The 20743-nt window shown below is 44.8% G+C and overlaps 1 protein-coding gene across 1 annotated transcript in view; it reads right to left on the reverse strand.

Moving 5' to 3' along the window:
* Nucleotides 1–562: 562 nt before the first annotated feature.
* CRIPT (CXXC repeat containing interactor of PDZ3 domain) overlaps nt 563–20743 on the reverse strand; it is a 41773-nt gene continuing 21592 nt past the window's right edge. Inside the window, exons 3-5 of the mRNA XM_040430320.1 lie at nt 11139–11193; nt 7544–7647; nt 563–1739 (exon numbers count right to left, since the gene is read on the reverse strand). Coding sequence (XP_040286254.1) covers nt 1675–1739; nt 7544–7647; nt 11139–11193 — 224 coding nt within the window. The 3' untranslated portion in view covers nt 563–1674. The remainder of the gene's footprint in view (nt 1740–7543; nt 7648–11138; nt 11194–20743) is intronic.

The following is a 20743-nucleotide window of genomic DNA, read 5'->3' on the forward strand; positions in this document are numbered from 1 at the left end:
AGCTGTTACCTTAGGGTCCCACAACTCCCTAGGGAAAACGACCTTCTTTTGATAAATAAAGGTACTTGTGAATGTTTTTACTATGTCATAATATATATTTTTTTTATTTAGTTTAGTTTCCCGGAGAATTTGATACTGACTATTTTTGTAATATACTTTAATTACTGAAATTGTATATTTCTATTAGAAAAAATAGCTCTAAAGTGGCCCATTTTGAGCCTTAGCAACGCTCCTCTGTCTTCTGATTACATAACACAGTCAGTGTGGAGCGCGTCTCCACTGTTATGTAAACAGACGACAGAGGAGCGTTGCTAAGGCTCAAAATGGGCCACTTCAGAGCTATTTTTCCTAACAGAAATTTCTGTAAAAAAAGGAATGACAGCTGCATTTAATTTTAAAACTTTTGCATGCTATTGTATAGGAAATCCTAGTGATGCTAATATTCGCCCAGCAGAGACATTCCAGAGAAATCTCATCCGATTGGTTGCATAAACATTGATGCGGTTAATTGCTATTTCCTAAATATTAAAAAATAGAGGTCTACTCAAAAAAGTCTTGTTTCTTTAATTTACAAAACTCTTAACCAGGGACCGTAGAGAATGTTTATACGGTGTAGATCAGCCAACGTTATCCAGCGTGTATTAGGCTCTGTTCACACTGCTCTTTAGGCTTTGTCAGATTTCTTCTTTGCCACAATATTCGGCCCATTAAGAAACAACGCCTGAGGATCCCATTATAGGTCAATGGGATCCATAGGGCTTTCTTCAGAAATGGAAGCTAAGACACCAGTGTGAACAGAGCCTGGCCCTGCACAGGATAGAATAAAATACAATATCATTTCATGTTCACAACTGAGGCTTTGTTAACATCTGCGTCACTCATTCATTATAGACATAAATTGAATGCTATACATGATGGATAATGGCGTCCATCGGATTCATGTTATAGTGCTGAATCCCTGATGGTAAACGGAGCCTCACAAAGTAAAAGTAATAAAGTTATAGCAAAAATAAAATAAAAAAATGTATATAGGGTTAAACTCTCACCAAATGATAAACTGAGAATTCATCCCCCAGGTTTTCACGGATAAAATCTCAGATAAACATCTTAAAAGGGATATACTCCCATCTAGGAAACTGATGACATATCACTGTGATATCAGATAGGAGCGAATCCCATAGGTGAGACCTACACCTATCTCCAGAATGATGTCCCCAAAGTAATAAGAGAGCACAATGTACATGTGCCGCCTGCTCTCCATTCACGTCTATTGCACTTCTGAAGGTAACCGCGTGAGCGAGCTCAGTTATTTTCTACAGTCCCATAGTGGTGAATGGGGAGCAAGCCGCCCAAGTGTGGCCACCTCTCTGTTTACCACTATGGGACTGCTGCTGATAGCCGAGCCAGCACTCGGTTATTTTCGGGACTCCCATAGCAGTGAATAGAGGATGGCGGCGCATGCGCCTCATTCTGGTGAAATGGAACTGATCCCGTAGGTGGGACCTGCGCCTATCTGATATTCATGGCATAACCTAGCAATGTGCCATCAATGTCCCAAATGGAAACACCCCTTTAATAAAATAAAAGAATGACATGACCTATTTACATAAAGATTACACAAGTACACCCTCTGTCCGCTCAGTCTGGACACAGAGAGACAGTCCTCACAGCGTTTTATACAGAGGTTTGCTTGTAATTCTTGGTATCCAGGACTTTCTTTCCGCACATTGCACAGATCCCTGGAAGACAAAAGACAGAAAATGAATGCACATCTATACATAGCGTACATGTGTATGTAATGAGTCTGTAAACTGGCAGATTCAATGGGAATCTGTCAGCAGTTCTGATAGCATCGAACTGCAAACAACATTAAGCAGGTCCTGAAAGTTTAAAGGGGTTGTCCCACCATAAATCTGATCACCTATCCACCTATGGCACTCCATTTATTATCTATGGGAGTGATAGAAATTGACAAGTACAGGGCTTAGCTATCATCGCCAGTGGCAAAGAGCAGGGCCGGCCTTAGGTGTTCAGGCGCCCTGTGCGAGCTAACCTTGTGGCGCCCCCCCCCCCCCCCCCCCCAAAAAAAAAAACCCCACTGCTTGTTGCTGGCATCATGGCATAGGCTGGCTGACTATCCAACCAAGTAGTTACCAGCCCACACACCCCAAAGGCCGGTGTAATGTTATACTTCCCTACTTCGTGAGATTTCCCTACCCTCGTCACTTCCGGTCGCACCGGACATGACGTGAGGAGGTGTGCAGCGACAGGTTAGGGAAATTTCACAGCAGAGTGCGCATGCGCCAGGAGCCTCGCCGGCGGTTAGGGTAGGGAAAAACTATGGGCCAATGTGCAGGCGCAGTGATTGGATGGATGTTCTCAGCTGAACACCGGCCGACACTGCGCATGCACAGGGAGCCTCACCAGCGGTTAGGGAAGGGAAAAATTACGTACGGGCCAGTGCTTTTTCCCTACCCTAACCGCTGGTGAGGCTCCCAGCGCATGCGCAGTGTCCAGCTGAGAAAATTAGTTTCCAATGTAGTATTAAGAACTAAACAATTAAATAATAAACATATTGCATTGTCTACTTACCACCAGGACAATAAGATGATCTGGACTCTGGCTGCAGTCTGGCTCTGGGGACTCCATTGTCACTCTCTTAACCGTACCCGCCCCCCTCCCTCCCTCCCTTGTCACTCTCCCCCCCCTCCCCCTCTCCCTTGTCACTCATTATTCCCCCCCCTCTCCCTTGTCACTCTCATTATTCCCCCCCCCTCTCCCTTGTCACTCTCATTATTCCCCCCCCCCCGTTCCCTTGTCACTCTCATTATTCCCCCCCCCTCTCCCTTGTCACTCTCATTACCCCCCCCCTCTCCCTTGTCACTCTCATTACCCCCCCCCCCTCTCCCTTGTCACTCTCATTACCCCCCCCTCTCCCTTGTCACTCTCATTATTTCCCCCCCCTCCCTCCTTGTCACTCATTATTTTCACCCCCCCCTTGTCACTCTCATTATTCCCCCCCCTCCCTCCTTGTCACTCATTATTTCCACCCCCCTCCCCCCTTGTCACTCTCATTATTCCCCCCCCTTGTCACTCTCATTATTCCCCCCCCTTGTCACTCTCATTATTCCCCCCCCTTGTCACTCTCATTATTCCCCCCCCTTGTCACTCTCATTATTCCCCCCCCTTGTCACTCTCATTATTCCCCCCCCTTGTCACTCTCATTATTCCCCCCCCTTGTCACTCTCATTATTTCCTCCCCCCCTCCCCCCTTGTCACTCTCATTATTTCCCCCCCTCCCCCCTTCTCACTCTCATTATTTCCCCCCCCCCCCTACCCCCTTTTCACTCTCATTATTTCCTCCCCCCTTGTCACTCTCATTCTACTCCCACCTCCACCTCTAGTGTAGCGTGGCCGAGCTCTGTTCGATCCGCGGTACAGAAGCATTTGTTTCCTGTACCCGGCCGGACTGACAGGAAGTGCACACTAAGTGAGCACTTCCTGTCAGTCCGGCCGGGTACAGGAAACAAAAGCTCCTGTACCGCGGATCGAACAGAGCTCGGCCACGCTACATTAACAGCACACAGCAGGCGCAGGCAGGATTCTTTAGAGCGGCAAGCGCTCAGCCTCAGCCGCTCAGGCGGCGCAGCATGAGGGGCGCCGCCGGAACTTATATAAGCAACTTTTTTTTTTTAGACCGCAACGGGCGCCGGGCGCCCCCTGCTAAATACAGGGGAGGGGGAGATGGAGGGGGCGGGGGCCCGCCCCGAGGGAGAACACAAGTGCCGCCTCGCCTGCCGCATATTACATTGCGAGCGGTCGGCCGCCCGGCGCCCCTGTTGCTATGGCGCCCTGTGCGGCCGCACAGCCCGCACACCCCAAAGGCCGGCCCTGGCAAAGAGAATGAATGAATTGACAACTCACATACAGTACAGACCAAAAGTTTGGACACACCTTCTCATTCAAAGAGTTTTCTTTATTTTCATGACTATGAAGGCATCAAAACTATGAATTAACACATGTGGAATTATATACGTAACAAACAAGTGTGAAACAACTGAAAATATGTCATATTCTAGGCTCTTCAAAGTAGCCACCTTTTGCTTTGATTACTGCTTTGCACACTCTTGGCATTCTCTTGATGAGCTTCAAGAGGTAGTCCCCTGAAATGGTCTTCCAGTCTTGAAGGAGTTCCCAGAGATGCTTAGCACTTGTTGGCCCTTTTGCCTTCACTCTGCGGTCCAGCTCACCCCAAACCATCTCGATTGGGTTCAGGTCCGGTGACTGTGGAGGCCAGGTCATCTGGCGCAGCACCCCATCACTCTCCTTCATGGTCAAATAGCCCTTACTTTCAAAGTTTTCCCAATTTTTCGGCTGACTGACTGACCTTCATTTCTTAAAGTAATGATGGCCACTCGTTTTTCTTTAATTAGCTGCTTCTTTCTTGCCATAATACAAATTCTAACAGTCTATTCAGTAGGACTATCAGCTGTGTATCCACCTGACTTCTCCTCAACGCAACTGATGGTCCCAACCCCATTTATAAGGCAAGAAATCCCACTTATTAAACCTGACAGGGCACACCTGTGAAGTGAAAACTATTTCAGGGGACTACCTCTTGAAGCTCATCAAGAGAATGCCAAGAGTGTGCAAAGCAGTAATCAAAGCAAAAGGTGGCTACTTTGAAGAACCTAGAATATGACATATTTTCAGTAGTTTCACACTTGTTTGTTATGTACACTGCTCAAAAAAATAAAGGGAACACTTAAACAACACAATGTAACTCCAAGTCAATCACACTTCTGTGAAATCAAACTGTCCACTTAGGAAGCAACACTGAGTGACAATCAATTTCACATGCTGTTATGCAAATAGGATAGACAACAGGTGGAAATTATAGGCAATTAGCAAGACACCCCCAATAAAGGAGTGGTTCTGCAGGTGGTGACCACAGACCACTTCTCAGTTCCTATGCTTCCTGGCTGATGTTTTGGTCACTTTTGAATGCTGCCGATGCTTTCACTCTAGTGGTAGCATGAGATGGAGTCTACAACCAACACAAGTGGCTCAGGTAGTGCAGCTTATCCAGGATGGCACATCAATGCGAGCTGTGGCAAGAAGGTTTGCTGTATCTGTCAGCGTAGTGTCCAGAGCATGGAGGCGCTACCCGGAGACAGGCCAGTACATCAGGAGACGTGGAGGAGGCCGTAGGAGGGCAACAACCCAGCAGCAGGACCGCTACCTCCGCCTTTGTGCAAGGAGGAACAGGAGGAGCACTGCCAGAGCCCTGCAAAATGACCTCCAGCAGGCCACAAATGTGCATGTGTCTGCTCAAACGGTCAGAAACAGACTCCATGAGGGTGATATGAGGGCCCGACGTCCACAGGTGGAGGTTGTGCTTACAGCCCAACACCGTGCAGGACGTTTGGCATTTGCCAGAAAACACCAAGATTGGCAAATTCGCCACTGGCGCCCTGTGCTCTTCACAGATGAAAGCAGGTTCACACTGAGCACATGTGACAGACGTGAAAGAGTCTGGAGACGCCATGGAGAACGTTCTGCTGCCTGCAACATCCTCCAGCATGACCGGTTTGGCATTGGGTCAGTAATGGTGTGAGGTAGCATTTCTTTGGAGGGCCGCACAGCCCTCCATGTGCTCGCCAGAGGTAGCCTGACTGCCAGTAGGTACCGAGATGAGATCCTCAGACCCCTTGTGAGACCATATGCTGGTGCGGTTGGCCCTGGGTTCCTCCTAATGCAAGACAATGCTAGACCTCATGTGGCTGGAGTGTGTCAGCAGTTCCTGCAAGACGAAGGCATTGATGCTATGGACTGGCCCGCCCGTTCCCCAGACCTGAATCCAATTGAGCACATCTGGGACATCACGTCTCGCTCTATCCACCAATGTCACGTTGCACCACAGACTGTCCAGGAGTTGGCAGATGCTTTAGTCCAGGTCTGGGAGGAGATCCCTCAGGAGACCGTCTGCCACCTCATCAGGAGCATGCACAGGCGTTGTAGGGAGGTCATACAGGCACGTGGAGGCCACACACACTACTGAGCCTCCTTTTGACTTGTTTTAAGGACATTACATCAAAGTTGGATCAGCCTGTAGTGTGTTTTTCCACTTTAATTTTGAGGGTGACTCCAAATCCAGACCTCCATGGTTTCCATATTTTTTTTTGGTGTGATTTTGTTGTCAGCACATTCACTTATGTAAAGAACAAAGTATTTCAGAACAATATTTAATTACTTCAGATCTAGGATGTGTTATTTTTGTGTTCCCTTTATTTTTTTGAGCAGTGTATATAATTCCACATGTGTTAATTCATAGTTTTGATGCCTTCAGTGTGAATCTACAATTTTCATAGTCATGAAAATAAAGAAAACTCTTTAAATGAGAAGGTGTGTCCAAACTTTTGGTCTGTACTGTATGTGACCATCGTTCCATTTCATCCAGGGCACAGAACCATGGGCGGGACCTCCAGCAATCAAACACTTACCACCTATTCTATAGACAGGCGAAATGTAGTTATGACAGGACAACCCCTTCAATAATAACTATTTTGACAATCATTCTGCTAGGAGAACACACAAAATAATGTTTTAATCATTCACATGCCGTTCCTTTCCTAGGGAAGGGTCTTTGATTTTTGGCTTCCTATAAAAGGGTAAAACTAGCAGGTGCCAATAGCACCTCATACAAAGCGCAAATAAGAGTCTGGATGCCAAGGACTACACCGAGCCTCCAACTTCAGCCTCTGACAAGTGTGTAGAATGAGCTAATTTAATGCTTAATGTGTTCTCATGCCAAACACACTTAGAGAAAAAAAATAAAACAGAACTATTAGAAGGGTTTCTATTTAGTGTTATCAGCTTCTGGAAAAGCTGGGTTGTAACCAGTACAGATATCTTCCATGTTCAGACACGGCAAAATTGCTGCAGATTAGTAGTGTAGTTTATGCACTGCAAATCTGTGACCATTTAAGTGAATGGGATTTTCAAATCTCCGTCCACGTGTAGCATAAAATATCCACATGGAAATACGAGCACACTGTGGATTTTCAAATTCACTGCACGCTCATTATGTTGTGGACACAGCTTGTATTTCCACCCTGTGCAATGCACAGAAATCTGCAGCAAAACGATCGCTGGAAAATATCTGCCACAAGGGGATTTAGTCTTAAAGTTTCCACAGTTGTTGTCACCCAGATTATGGGCCAAGTGTCTGATCAGTGGTGGTCCGATCACTGGGACAACCACTGACCATAAGAAGGTGGGTCATACATCTCCTTTCATGCTGCCACTGCTTTCATCTCTATGGGGTGGCTGGAGACAGTTGTCTCCAGCAGTCCCATGAAGATGAATGGAGCAGCACAGCACAGGATTGATCACTACTCCATTTGTCCAGGGAACTTAGGACCTCGTTCACTAGATCGTTGGGTGTCCCAGTGGACAGATGCCCACCGATACGACACTTAGCCCTTATCCTGTGGATCTGCAGCTCTACAAACTTACAAGAGGTTTCTATTCATTAACTTACCCTTCTTATAAGCACATCCTTGGCAATAGTGAGATCCTGGCTGATGAACAGAACTTTTGCAGATACGACATATTGCAAATCGATTTTTTCCATATGGGTCAAACCTAAGACAGAGAAGACAAAAAATATGAACTTTACTTTATACAATTAGTAATCAGCTACAAGAAGTTAAAGGGGTTGCCTGACCCTAAAACCTGGAAAGTGTGTAACAGAAAGAAAAAAATGCAGTCACCTTTTCAGCGCCGCTCCTTACAGCCCTGTGACACCACAAGTGTGACGTCCAGTTTGTAATCCCAAGCACCGCCGCAGCCATTCACTGGCTTCAAATAGCACATGACCACAGAGGCCTAGTGGCCACATGCCGCTTGGGGACTCGTCAAATGTGTGGGAGCAGAGCTGCAGTACACCGACGCAAGTAACAGCTGATCGATGGGGTGCCTGGTGTTGGACCCCCACCGATCTGGTATTCATGAGTGATCCTGATAGGCCATCAATACCTAGGAAAACACTTTTAAAACTTGGAGACCGTCAGCAATGATTGGATAGTGTCAAACATGCCCCATGGACAAAGGGAATAATAACGCCAGGTTGTCAATTTATCTATCTGTTTCCTGGAGAAATAACAGAGGAGTGGCACAACAGAGAGCCAACAGTTTCTCTTTAAAGGGGTATTCCCGTTAGGAAACTTTATCCACTATCCACAGGATAGGGGATAACTGTTAGATCGGTGGGGGTCCTACTGCTGGGATCCCCGCCAATCACGAGAACAGGGACACCATACCCTGTCGAGCGGCTGATCTTCAGGATAGGTCATCAATACCACATCAGGATAATCAAGAAATAAAGGCTCAGGACGGGCCGAAACGCGTCCTTGTTTGATAACAAAAAAATAATTGCCGATTGAAGATAGGGAAGTGCTGGGATTTCTTGATGATCCTATTTGGGCTTTATCTGCCACGTGCACCGCTACAGCCTCCGAGTGCCGACCGAAACTGCTTGTTGTATTCATCAATATCACATTGGCGGGGGTCCGAGTCCTGGCATCCCCCCCAATCATCTGTTTTAGGAAGCTGCGGAGCTCACCAGAGCTCCGGTGAGCGCTGTGATCCCCTGGCAACTTACCAAGCACAGCGCTGTATATTGTAAAGTGTCTGTGCTTGATACTGCAGCTCACCCCCATTGACTTGTAGGCCACGTGACTGATGTATGGTAACGTCACTGGCTTAGGAGCCGGCCTAAGGGCTCAGGGAGCACTGCGGCCTCTTATAACAGATGATCGGCGGGGGTGCTGGGGGTCAGAACCCCCACAGATCTGATATTGATGATCTATCCTGAGTACAGGTCAGCAATATCAATTTCCGGAGAAGGGAGACTGTTGGTTGTAAATAGGATATTTCTATGTATGCGGATTTAATATAAATCAGTGTCATAGATTCATAATGTAGAATGAAGCTATGGATAACCATAGAAGGTTTCTTCTACTCTGGGGGCTGGAAAGAGCAGTAACCTTTCCTGGCACCAAAATTATTTGTTACCATGGTTACATCATCCCGGGAAGAACATTGGGATCATTTGTCTACAACTGAACACATAGTAGCACTGTGAAGGGCTGTTACATACGTCACACAAGTTAGGGTCCATTCACACGTCCGTGGTGTGTTGCGGACTCGCAAATTACGGATCCGCAACACACCCGGCCGGCACCCCCTAGAGAAATGCCTATTCTTGTCCGCAGCTGCGGACAAGAATATGACGTGTTCTATCTTTTGCAGAGCTGCGGACCGGAAGATCGGGGCCGCGCTCCGCATCCATTCCGTCTTCATAGAGAATGAATGGGTCCGAACCCGTTCCGCAAAATTGCGGAACGGATGCGGACGTGCTAATGGAGCCTTAAGCTGTGTTCACATCACGCTTTGTCTTATTTTTAATGTGCACATAACATATGTTAAAGGAGGCCTCTGATAGATGACATGCATTCGTCATCATAGGATTTCACTGTAAAAGAAAACTTATGTATTTTTTTTCCTGCACGGGGTAGTGTACTAAGCTTTGCATCCTTCCCCGCCAAATGTATATGCTTAACATGGGACTAAAACGTGATATGAACAGCCCCTTACTAATACACTCTAGTGCTTTCAATGGTTTTCTCACAGGGTGATAAGGTCTCTCATGCTAACCGAAGACATTAAGGGGTTACTCCCGTCCCATATTGGGGGATCCAGCCTCCAGCACCCCCACAAATCTCAGTAACCAAGGGGGCGGCACAGCACTGCTGCAGCCTATTCAAATCGCCTGAAGGGGGCGGCACAGCATTTCTCTGTATAGAGCGCGGCCGGGGAGCAATGGGGACACAGAACTACACCAATGCTGTCCCATGGAGGTCCTAGAGGCTGGACTCTTTCCAAAGTGATATGCCATCACTTTACAACATCAGAATACCCCTTTAATTTGGCAACAAAAATTGGTAGCCACTAAAAAGCACTCCACTTGGTAGCAAAAGAAAAGCTGATGCTGCAAGTAACACGCAGGGCTTCCACATCAGCAGGCTGAGAAGGATGAGCCGACAGCCTTCGCAGTGCCTTTTTGTATATAATGTGGGCACGCATTAGCATGAGGGGTGCCGTTTGCAATAGAGGTCAGAGGTCTACATGAGTGCAGCTCCACTTTTATTTTTTTTACTGGGATAAAAATTCACTGTATCTGGCATAGGCGGCGTTTTATAACATTAATTCAAAAGATTTGAGAATAAATAAGCTTAGGCGGGCTAAGTGAATAAATGCATTTGCTGAATGAGATTAAAAAAAATATATATAAAACAGACAAATCACATACAGAGAAATAAAAGTAAATATGAATCACTGGCCTGCAACACAATATGGAGGGGGGACTCCTGCTGCCATGTTGTTGCACATGGCTGACACCCCATGGGGATACAAGAGATAGGGATAGTGTTACAACAACCTACCTGGATAGTGCTCTCGATGGAGTTCCAATTAACTGTCTGTGTGCACCAGGTTTATACCTTTCAGCCCCTCCTCCTAAGTATGTCCAACATAATCACCCAGGAATGTGGCCTTCTCAGCACAATAGGGGTTATGTATTTCTAACTATCTCTAACTTACTGTTCTAAGGGTATTTTACACAGGCGGATAGGGCTGTGTACAGTTAGACACCACCGACTACAATGGGATCTGACGGGTTTCTGGCATGGGTGTGGGGTTTTAGCTGGAAAAAAAAAAATGGTGCATGTGAAACCAGCCTTAGTCACTGCATTTCTATCTCTGTTCTTTCTATGCTAAGGAGTCCAGTGGGTGGTCATGTGCACCGGCTGACAGTCTCCCCTGTCAATCACTGATAGGCCCGTCCACTGGACTCTTAATCAGACAAACAGCAGGGATTTAAATGAATAAAAAGTTTTACTGAATCTTTTCCCATAAAACTATATATCAATCTGTTAGCTCCTCCTGCTCTATACCATGATGCAGTCACCATGTCTATCCCTTTAAGAGAATATGTGAGCTGACACTGATAAGAATCTGGTTGCAGATGGCCTAAGAAGGTATACAGACAAGGTCTAAGGACTCGGGGCACTAACCTCGCTTTCCTTGATGTCAAGGCTTTGTTTTCATTCAGTTTTCGGCCTCCGCTTTCTGCAAGTTTAAATGGAAGACAAATTATACTGTTTTATAAGTTAAGAATAATAGAAATCACTGCAAACAGACTACAAATCTACAGTCACTGTACATGTACAGTACGTTATGTAAAAGCCAACATTACATGTAAGAGGTCTCAATACATAAAGCACAGTTGTGTAATGTAACTACCCCAACACTTTTAAAGGAGCTGTCCAACTTACAAGACTTGTATTTAGTCACCAAAATTTTTATCCGCCAGTTAAAACCAGATAGTAGCACATCTCTTTTTTCTAATCTGTATTCAGAAAATAAAAACAGATTTTTTTCATTTTATTTCCTGAACATGATTATGGGGACGGCCATCTTGCCTAAACTGTTCTTAACAGCATTTACAAAGCATTAAGAAAATTGCTTTACAGCACCTCATGGGCCATAGGCACAATGGTCAGGAGAGGACCTCAGTGACTTCTATGGGAGAGTTCTGTGACCTGTGCGGAGGTCATTGTACGAGGAAATAATAGAGAAGCTCTGACAATCACCTATTATGAATGGTGGATGCTGTCTTATCTATACACAGAGGTGATATCCTTACAGGCAGGGTTAGAATGACAGATGAGCAGGTACCTGCAGTAAAGTGATCTGTACAGACCAAGAAGTAGCAAAAATTATTAGACATAGTGGCCAGTGAGAAAACTGCAGGATTTTGGGGGTTTAGTTTAAATATAAAAAGTGACATGGAAAATGAAAAATAATCTAAAATTGTTGAAAAATATTTTAACCCCTTAAGGACTTAGGACATACCGGTACGCCATGTTTGCCGAGTCCTTAAGGACCCATGACATACCGGTACGTCCTAACTTTAAAACTACATTGCGGCGCGGCGGGGGTTAATCGGAACAGGATGTCATCCTGTCACAACGCCGGGGGTGGGGGTTCATGTGACCCCCGCATCGGCTATCGCAGCAAACCGCAGGTCAATTCAGACCTGCGGTTTGCGGCTTTACCTGAGGTTTGCGGCGGCGATCGGCGGTGCCATCGGGTCCTCATGCGGCTGTAGGGGGGACCCGATGGCATGGAAGGCAGCGCGATGTCTAAGGAAGGCATCGCGCTGCCTTCCGTTGACGAGCCTGTGAGATCCAGCCCCCTGGATCTCACAGGCCGGAAGCTGTATGAGTAATACACACAGTATTACTCATACAGCCAATGCATTCCTAAACAGAAGTATTGTAATGCATTGTAAAGGGGATTAGACCCCAAAAGATGAAGTCCCAAAGTGGGACAAAAAAAAAGTGAATATAAACAAAAACGTCATCTTCCCCATATAAAGTTTAAAAAAAATTGGTAAAAAATAGGGGGAAAAAAAAAAAAGTATACATATTAGGTATTGCCGTGTCCGTATCGACCGGCTCTATAAACATATCACATGACCTAACCCCTCAGATGAACACCGTAAAAAATAAAAACTGTGCTAAATAAACCATTTTTTTTGTCACCTTACATCACAAAATATGTAATAGCAAGCGATCAAAAAGTCATATGCACTCCAAAATCGTGCCAATCAAACCGTCAACCAAAAATCATACCCTACCCAAGGTAATCGCCCAAAAACTGAAAAAAAAATATATGGAAACACTAAAACATGATCTTTTTGCTTCAAAAATGAAATCATTGTGTAAAACTTACATAAATAAAAAAAAAAGTATACATATTAGGTATCGCAGCGTCCGTGACAACCTGGTCTATAAAAATATCATATGATCTAACCTGTCAGATGAATGTTGTAAATAACAAAAAATAAAAACGGTGCCAAAACAGCTATTTCTTGTTATCTTGCCTCACAAAAAGTGTAATATAGAGCAACCAAAAATCATATGTACCCTAAACTAGTACCAACAATACTGCCACCCTATCCCGTAGTTTCTAAAATGGGGTCACTTTTTTGGAGTTTCTACTGTAGGGGTGCATCAGGGGGGCTTCAAATGGGACATGGTGTAAAAAAAACAAAAACAGTCCAACAAAACCTGCCTTCCAAAAACCGTATGGCATTCCTTTCCTTCTGCGCCCTGCGTACAGCGGTTTACGACCACATATGGGGTGTTTCTGTAAACTACAGAATCAGGGCCATAAATATTGAGTTTGGTTTGTCTGTTAACCCTTGCTTCGTAACTGGAAAAAAATTATTAAAATGGAAAATCTGCCAAAAAAGTGAAATTTTGAAATTGTATCTCTATTTTCCATTAATTCTTGTGGCACACCTAGAGTTTTAACGACGTTTGTAAAATCAGTTTTGAATACCTTGAGGGGTGTGGTTTATAGAATGGGGTCATTTTTGGGTGGTTTATATTATGTAAGCCTCGCAAAGTGACTTCAGACCTGAACTGGTCCCTAAAAATTTGGTTTTTGAAAATTTATGAAAAATTTCAAGATTTGCTTCTAAACTTCTAAGCCTTGTAACATCCCCAAAAAATTCAATATCATTCCCAAAATGATTCAAACATGAAGTAGACATATGGGGAATGTAAAGTAATAACTATTTTTGGAGGTATTACTATGTATTATAGAAGTAGAGAAATTGAAACTTGGAAATTTGCAATTTTTTACAAATATTTTTGGTAAATTTGGTATTTTTTTATAAATAAAAATAAAAAATTTTTACTTCATTTTACCAGTGTCATGAAGTACAATATGTGACGAAAAAACAGTCTCAGAATGGCCTGGATAAGTCAAAGCGTTTTAAAGTTATCAGCACTTAAAGTGACACTGCTCAGATTTGCAAAAAATGGGCAAGTCCTTAAGGTGAAATAGGGCTGAGTCCTTAAGGGGTTAAAGGGAACCTGTCATCAACTTTAGGGTCCATTCACACGTCCGTTTTTTCTTTCCTGATCTGTTTTGTTTTTTCAGGAACAGATCTGGACCAGATCTGGACCCAATTCATTTTCAATGGGTCCTGAAAAAAAATCAGACATTGAGCTGTCCGTTTTTTTCCAGGACCCATTGAAAATGAATGGGTCCAGATCTGGTCCAGATCTGTTCCTGAAAAAACGGAACAGATCAGGAAAGAAAAAACGGACGTGTGAATGGACCCTAATGCTGACTGTACTGACGGCAGTATAAAGTAGTGACAGAAATGCTGATGTCAGCAGTGTGTCACTCATGAGCTAAAAGTAAGTGGTTGCTAAAAACCAGCATCATAATCATTGCAGCCCAGGACTTGAAAAGAGTCAAATCTACCTGAGAAGAGTCCTGGTTATTCATGAATTCCTGCTCTCCTGCCACCTGCTGATGACTGACAGGCTTCTACTGAGTTTTCTCCCTTTCTCTCTAGGAGAGAACTGCCAATCATCAGCAGATGGATGAGAGAGCAGGAGATTATGTATAACCAGGACTCTTCTCAGGTAGATGTGACTCTTTTCAAGTCCTGGGCTGCAATGATTATGATGCTGGTTCAATCTCGGCAACCACTTACTTTTAGCTCATGTGTGACACACCACTGAGATCAGCATTTCTGCCACTACTTTATACTGCCCTCAGTGAGGTCAACATAAAGGTGATGACAGGTTCCCTTTAAACATAAAAATGCGATTTAAACAGCAGGCCATTTTCTGATGACACATTCCCTTCAAACGTTCAGCCCCAACCAGTTGTACCCGCCACTCCAGCTTCTTTTAGCAGTCTTCCAGTCCCCATCCTGCAAACTCCAAGTCAGACAGGTTCACGTGCACTGCTGCAGCCAGTGACTGGCTTCTGCGATAATGTGCATCACGTCACTGCTGAGGCCGGTCATCGATCGCAGCAGTGCATGTAACTTCCGTCTGCCTGAGAGTTTAGAGGATGGGAACTGGAAGACAGCTCGAGGGAATGGAGCAGGCGAGAGTATTATTTTCCCCAACAGGTACAATAGACTGGGGTAAGAAAATAAAGCTGGAAAACCCTTTAAGGTTACCTGCATACATTGTGGATTATGCAGCATAATACAGTACTAGCAGAGAGTATGAGATTAGACAAAATGTACACTTTGGGGGATATTTATCAAGACTGGTGATTTCCGCACCTGTCCTGATATCCCCTGCATTGATGGAGGATGCGCCTAATCTATGACAAGGCGCAGGACTCTTTATAAATTAGGCGCATTCTCCGGCAGTCTGTGCGTCTAACCAGAAATCTACGACAGCTCAGAGCTGCCATAGATTACTGGCTTCATTTATGCCCGAAAACTGGTGTACATGAAGATATATTTGTCACAATGCCCCCTTTCAGAAAAGTGGCGCGGACGGTGAAAAGTGACAGATGCGACTTTTTAATGCCACTTTTCTGGAGCAAAGGAGATGATAAATCTTCCCCTTTGTTTGTTTTTTCATGTGGAATTAGTAATTTGTACGATGTTGAAATTCACACAAAAAAAATCTCACAATTTGCAACACAAGGGGCGAGATCTGCGGCAAAACCGCAACAAATCGGCAAGTACCACATTGTCACGAGGGTGTCAAGAGCCACGTCTGACTCCGTTATACCCGGGGTCAGGAAGTCGCAGCGGGTGGCTGCGCGCTCTATGTCTAAAGACAGTGCTGTTTCGTAATGGTAGCTTTCTGGGTTTGCCTTGCAATCCTTTTTGGCTCACTCAGGGATCCGTAGCTCCTTCTCCTCAGCTGTTCCTTGTCCAGCACTCCTAACCTCCTTATATTCCCATCTCCCACTTCTCTGGTTGCCAGATATAGAGCTTCCTGCCTGGACTTCTATACTGACCCACTGGAGCTGTGTAGCTGTGTTCCCTGGTTGTTGTTCCAGAACGTTACCCTCCGGATCGCTGTTGGGCCTTGGTGGTCTGCTGTTGTCGCCCACCTGGGATTATATGTTTTGTCTGTATTGTCTGTCCTCTCCTTGGTGTTTTCCTCTTAGTGTTAGTGGTGCGGACTAGTGTTCCCACCGCCCTGTTCACTACATAGGGCTCATCTTAGGAAAAGCCAGGGTTTAGGCATGTGATCGGCGTATGGGTGAGGAACCCGTCTAGGGACGTCAGGGCAGTCAGGTGCCAGCCGCAAGGTGAGTCAGGGGTCACCACCTTTCCCTCTCCCTTGGACAGGGCCTTCCCATTTCCCTCCCTTTGCGTGACGCCGGTCATTATACACATGCGGTTTTTGGTGCAGAAACACATCTAAGATCGACACGGAAATCTGAGCAGATCTTCTGTTTCTAAACCTGCACCCATGTGCAGGTAGCCTAAGGGGGTACGCGTTACACTGTAAAACAGTCAACCATCTATGGTCTTCCCTTTGCTATTGGCTAGGTGATGGTCATGCAGTATACTATACCCCTCCTTCTATCATGAGCCCTCCGATTCGAGAAATCAGACACTGAAGGTTGTACATCTATTTCATAGCTTTTAACCACCTTGTAGTGATGGCCACTAGAGGGCAGCAAATGTGAAACCCGCAATATGCCACGACTTATTTTACACAAATAACATGAAAGCGGTTTAGAAAAACGATTAAGGCAGTTTGGTGGATTTCTTCCTCAGAAAATCTCTCCCATCTAATATTTCCTGCCTTTGAACAGACGGCACAGACAGATATGTTCTGCCGCATCAGTGAAATCAAGTCCAATGTTACACTGGTAAAACTCAGAAAGAAACATGTGATATGATTGTTCCTCCATCCACTTGTATTTGTATTGTAGAGATCTGCCTCTCTGTACCCTGATCCACCATCATGACTGTCCCCATACAGCACTGGCAAACAGACCCAGGTTCCATCTAAGAATGCGGTCCAAGATATGGTCATGGACAACAATACGGACCTACAGGTGAAACTCGAAAAATTAGAATATTGTGCAAAAGTTCATTTATTTCAGTAATGCAACTTAAAAGGTGAAACTAACATATGAGATAGACTCATTACATGCAAAGCGAGATATTTCAAGCCTTTATTATAATTTGGATGATTATGGCTTACAGCTTATGAAAACCCCAAAGTCACAATCTCAGAAAATTAGAATATTGTGAAAAGGTTCAATATTCTAGGCTCAAAGTGTCACCCTCTAGTCAGCTAATTAATCCATACCCCCTGAGCAAAGGGTTCCTGAGCCTTTACATTGTCTCTCAGTCTGGTTCAGTAGGAATCACAATCATGGGAAAGACTGCTGACCTGACAGTTGTGCAGAAAACCATCATTGACACCCTCCATAAGGAGGGAAAGCCTCAAAAAGGTAATTGCAGAAGAAGTTGGATGTTCCCAAAGTTCTGTATCAAAGCACATTAATAGAAAGTTATGTGAAAGGGACAAGTGTGGAAGACAAAGGTGCACAAGCAGCAGGGATGATCGCAGCTTGGAGAGGATTGTCAGGAAAAGGCCATTCAAAAGTGTTGGGGACTTTCACAAGGAGTGGACTAAGGCTGGAGTTAGTCCATCAAGAGCCACCACACACAGACGGATCCTGGACATGGACTTCAAATGTTGTATTCCTCTCGTCAAGCCTCTCCTGAAAAACAAACAACGTCAGAAGCGTCTTACCTGGGCTAAAGAAAAAAAGAACTGGTCTGTTGCTTAGTGTTCCAAAGTCCTCTTTTCTGATGAGAGCAACTTTTGCATCTCATTTGGAAACCAAGGACCTAGAGTCTGGAGGAAGAATGGAGAGGCGCACAATGCAAGATGCTTGAAGTCCAGTGTGAAGTTTCCACAGTTTGGTGCTGATTTTTGAATCAATGTGTTTTTATTGACTTTTAGACATATTACTGATCAACAATGGACAGTTACAGAGTCGGCGCTTCACATAGCCACATTGGCAGCGCCCACTGAACCGTATTGCGGTACATCATTGCATAATCATAAAACAAACAAATAATAATAATGAACAACAAAAAGTTCTCAGTACATCCATGGGGTAAACGTGTACCTATGAAATGCCTTATACATCAGGTCTAGATTGAACAAGCAGACAAAGCAAGGTCAGTCAAAGCAAGGTCAGTCAGAGGATTGCAATGCAAGCGGGGAAGAGCTCCATGAAATCCATTCTCTCTCAAACGCTGCGAATGAGCAACCAGCCCTCGCCCACATCTTCTCGTGTATGTAGGTGGAGTTAAGTTTGCGGGTGATATCTGTTAAGCTAGGGATAGTTTGGGTTTTCCAGTTTTGGGTGATAGCCAATTTGGTAGATAGGAAGAGATGTCCCAGCACCACCCTGACGCCACATGGCCTTTTATTCAAATCAATGTAAAGGAGGGCAAGTTCAGGAGTCGGCGGGAGCTGGCTACCCAATAGATCCGAAGCCAGGGAGAAAGTGGATCCCCAAATACCCTGCAGCAATGGACAAGACCAAAGAATATGATATAATGTGCCTCTCTGGCCACAACCCCTCCAGCAAAGGTGTGAGGATCCTGGGAAGATATGGTATAGGCGGTCAGGGGTGTAATACCATCTCAACGTTGTTTTCATTAGAGATTCATAATGTAAAGTGCATCTAAGGTTTTTGGAAATAAAGGCAAATGCTGAGGACCACTGCTCATCTGAAAACGATAGTCCCAGCTCTTTTTCCCAGGAGTGCAGAGGGGACGTTTTAGTAAAAGACCCTTAATCTCTGAGCATACTGTATAGGGGCCGGAGGCGTGTGCAATATGGGGGAGCTAGTGACCAGATTTTGAATACTTCCTGGTTACATAGAAGCGTGATGGGAGCATTGGCTGTAAGGAAGTGCCTAATACACAGGTATTTATAGAAATCTGTATTTGGTATCTGGAATTCCTTGTGCAGTGACTCAAAGGAACATAGGGTGTCAGATGAAAATAGCTTTGAGAAGAGATCCAATCCCTTTGTCGCCCAGGATGAGATTGAAATGTTGGGGATTATATGGTTGAGTACCATTATTGGAGTCAAGGGTAGGAAGGGTCCAGATACCGGGGAGCTTAATTTGTGGAATTGGGACCAGTTTCCTAACGCCATGGAAACTAGTGTCGAGGATGAGGAGGGTCGGTGGAATGATGGGTGGAGAGCTGCCAACAGGAGAGATTTAAGGCTACCAACCGAGGATAGAGTTGCTTCCATTTGTACCCACTGTTTGGATTGGTTGTCTATCCACCATTCTCTCAACTGGGAGATTTGTGAGGCCAAAAAGTACTTATATATGAGGGAGGCCAAGTCCCCCACGACGCCTGTCTCGCTGCATTATCATAGTTGCAATCCTAGGCCTGTGTCCCTTCCATACTAGTTTATTAATCAGCGAAGTGCATTTCCTAAAGAAACTATCAGGTGGAGTAATAGGTAATGTTTTAAATAGGAACAAAAGTTTGGGAAGGATAAACATTTGGAACGAGGCGATTCTACCCACCCAAGACATTTCGTATTTGGAGAGATTGGAGAGGTCTTTCTCTAATATTTCTAAGAATGGGATATAGTTTATGACATATAGCTTCTTGAATGATGTTGACAGCTTTATCCCTAGATAGTCAATCTGGCTATCCTGCCAATCCAGGTCAAAAGTATTTTTAAGCGTTTTTACCTGTTCAGGGGAAATATTTATTGGGAGGGCCTGGGACTTGGCAGCATTAAGTTTATAAAAGGAGAGGTCTCCAAATTGAGATATAATATTGATAGCTGCTGTAAGAGACGTTTGACAAATCCCCAATGTCAGAATAATGTCGTCAGCATATAGGCTGACCGTGTGTTCTTTGTCTCCTATATTAATGCCTGTTATTCCCTGGCACTGTCTCAAGGCCTGGGCTAGGGGCTCAATAGTCAAAATGAATATCAAAGGGGATAGGGGGCAACCCTGGCGGGTACCATTGGAAATGTCAAATGGGTCTGAAAGTGCCCCATTGACCCACACCCTAGCACTAGGTTGGGTATATAATGCTTTGATAGCCGCCAGGATGGCCCCAGAGAATCCCATCTTCGATAAGACTGCGAAGGCAAATGACCAGTTAATACGATCAAATGCCTTCTCGGCATCTAATGTGACCAGCAGAGTAGGAAGTTTCGATCTCTGTACATAGTCCAATATATTTAGGGTACGTCTGGAGTTATCTTGTAGCTGTCTGCCTCTTACAAAACCTACCTGGTCAGCGTGGGTAAGGATTGACATATAGGATGCTAAGCGATTCGCTAGGATCTTCGCGTATATTTTTGTGTCGGTGTTTAAGAGCGATATCGGGCGGTATTTTTTTGTGTCATCTGCGGGGGGGTCAGTTTTAGGTATAGTGACTATTGTCGCTTCTAACATCTCTTTGGGGAGACTGCCTGTGTTCATAGTTTGGCAGAAAATTTGGCCTAAGTATGGGGAAAGTTCCTTTTTAAATTTCTTGTAATATGCATTCGAAAACCCGTCTGGGCCGGGAGCTTTGTTATTAGGCAGCCTAGAAATGACACCAAGGATTTCCTGTTGTGTAATGGGAGAGTTTATGGCTTCTAGTTGGGTCTTGGTGAGGCTAGGGAGAGCAAGAGAGCTTAAAAATTGGTCAACCGCTGCTGCTGTTTGAGGGGGAGTGTCGTGCTGTGGCTTCAAGTTGTAGAGAGCTTCATAAAAGCTTTTGAAGGAATTCGCAATTCCCTGAGGGTCAATTATCTTTTTACCCGTCTGT

This window comes from Bufo bufo, chromosome 4 (genome assembly GCF_905171765.1).
Source record: "Bufo bufo chromosome 4, aBufBuf1.1, whole genome shotgun sequence".
In the NCBI taxonomy this organism is placed as follows: Eukaryota; Metazoa; Chordata; class Amphibia; order Anura; family Bufonidae; genus Bufo; species Bufo bufo.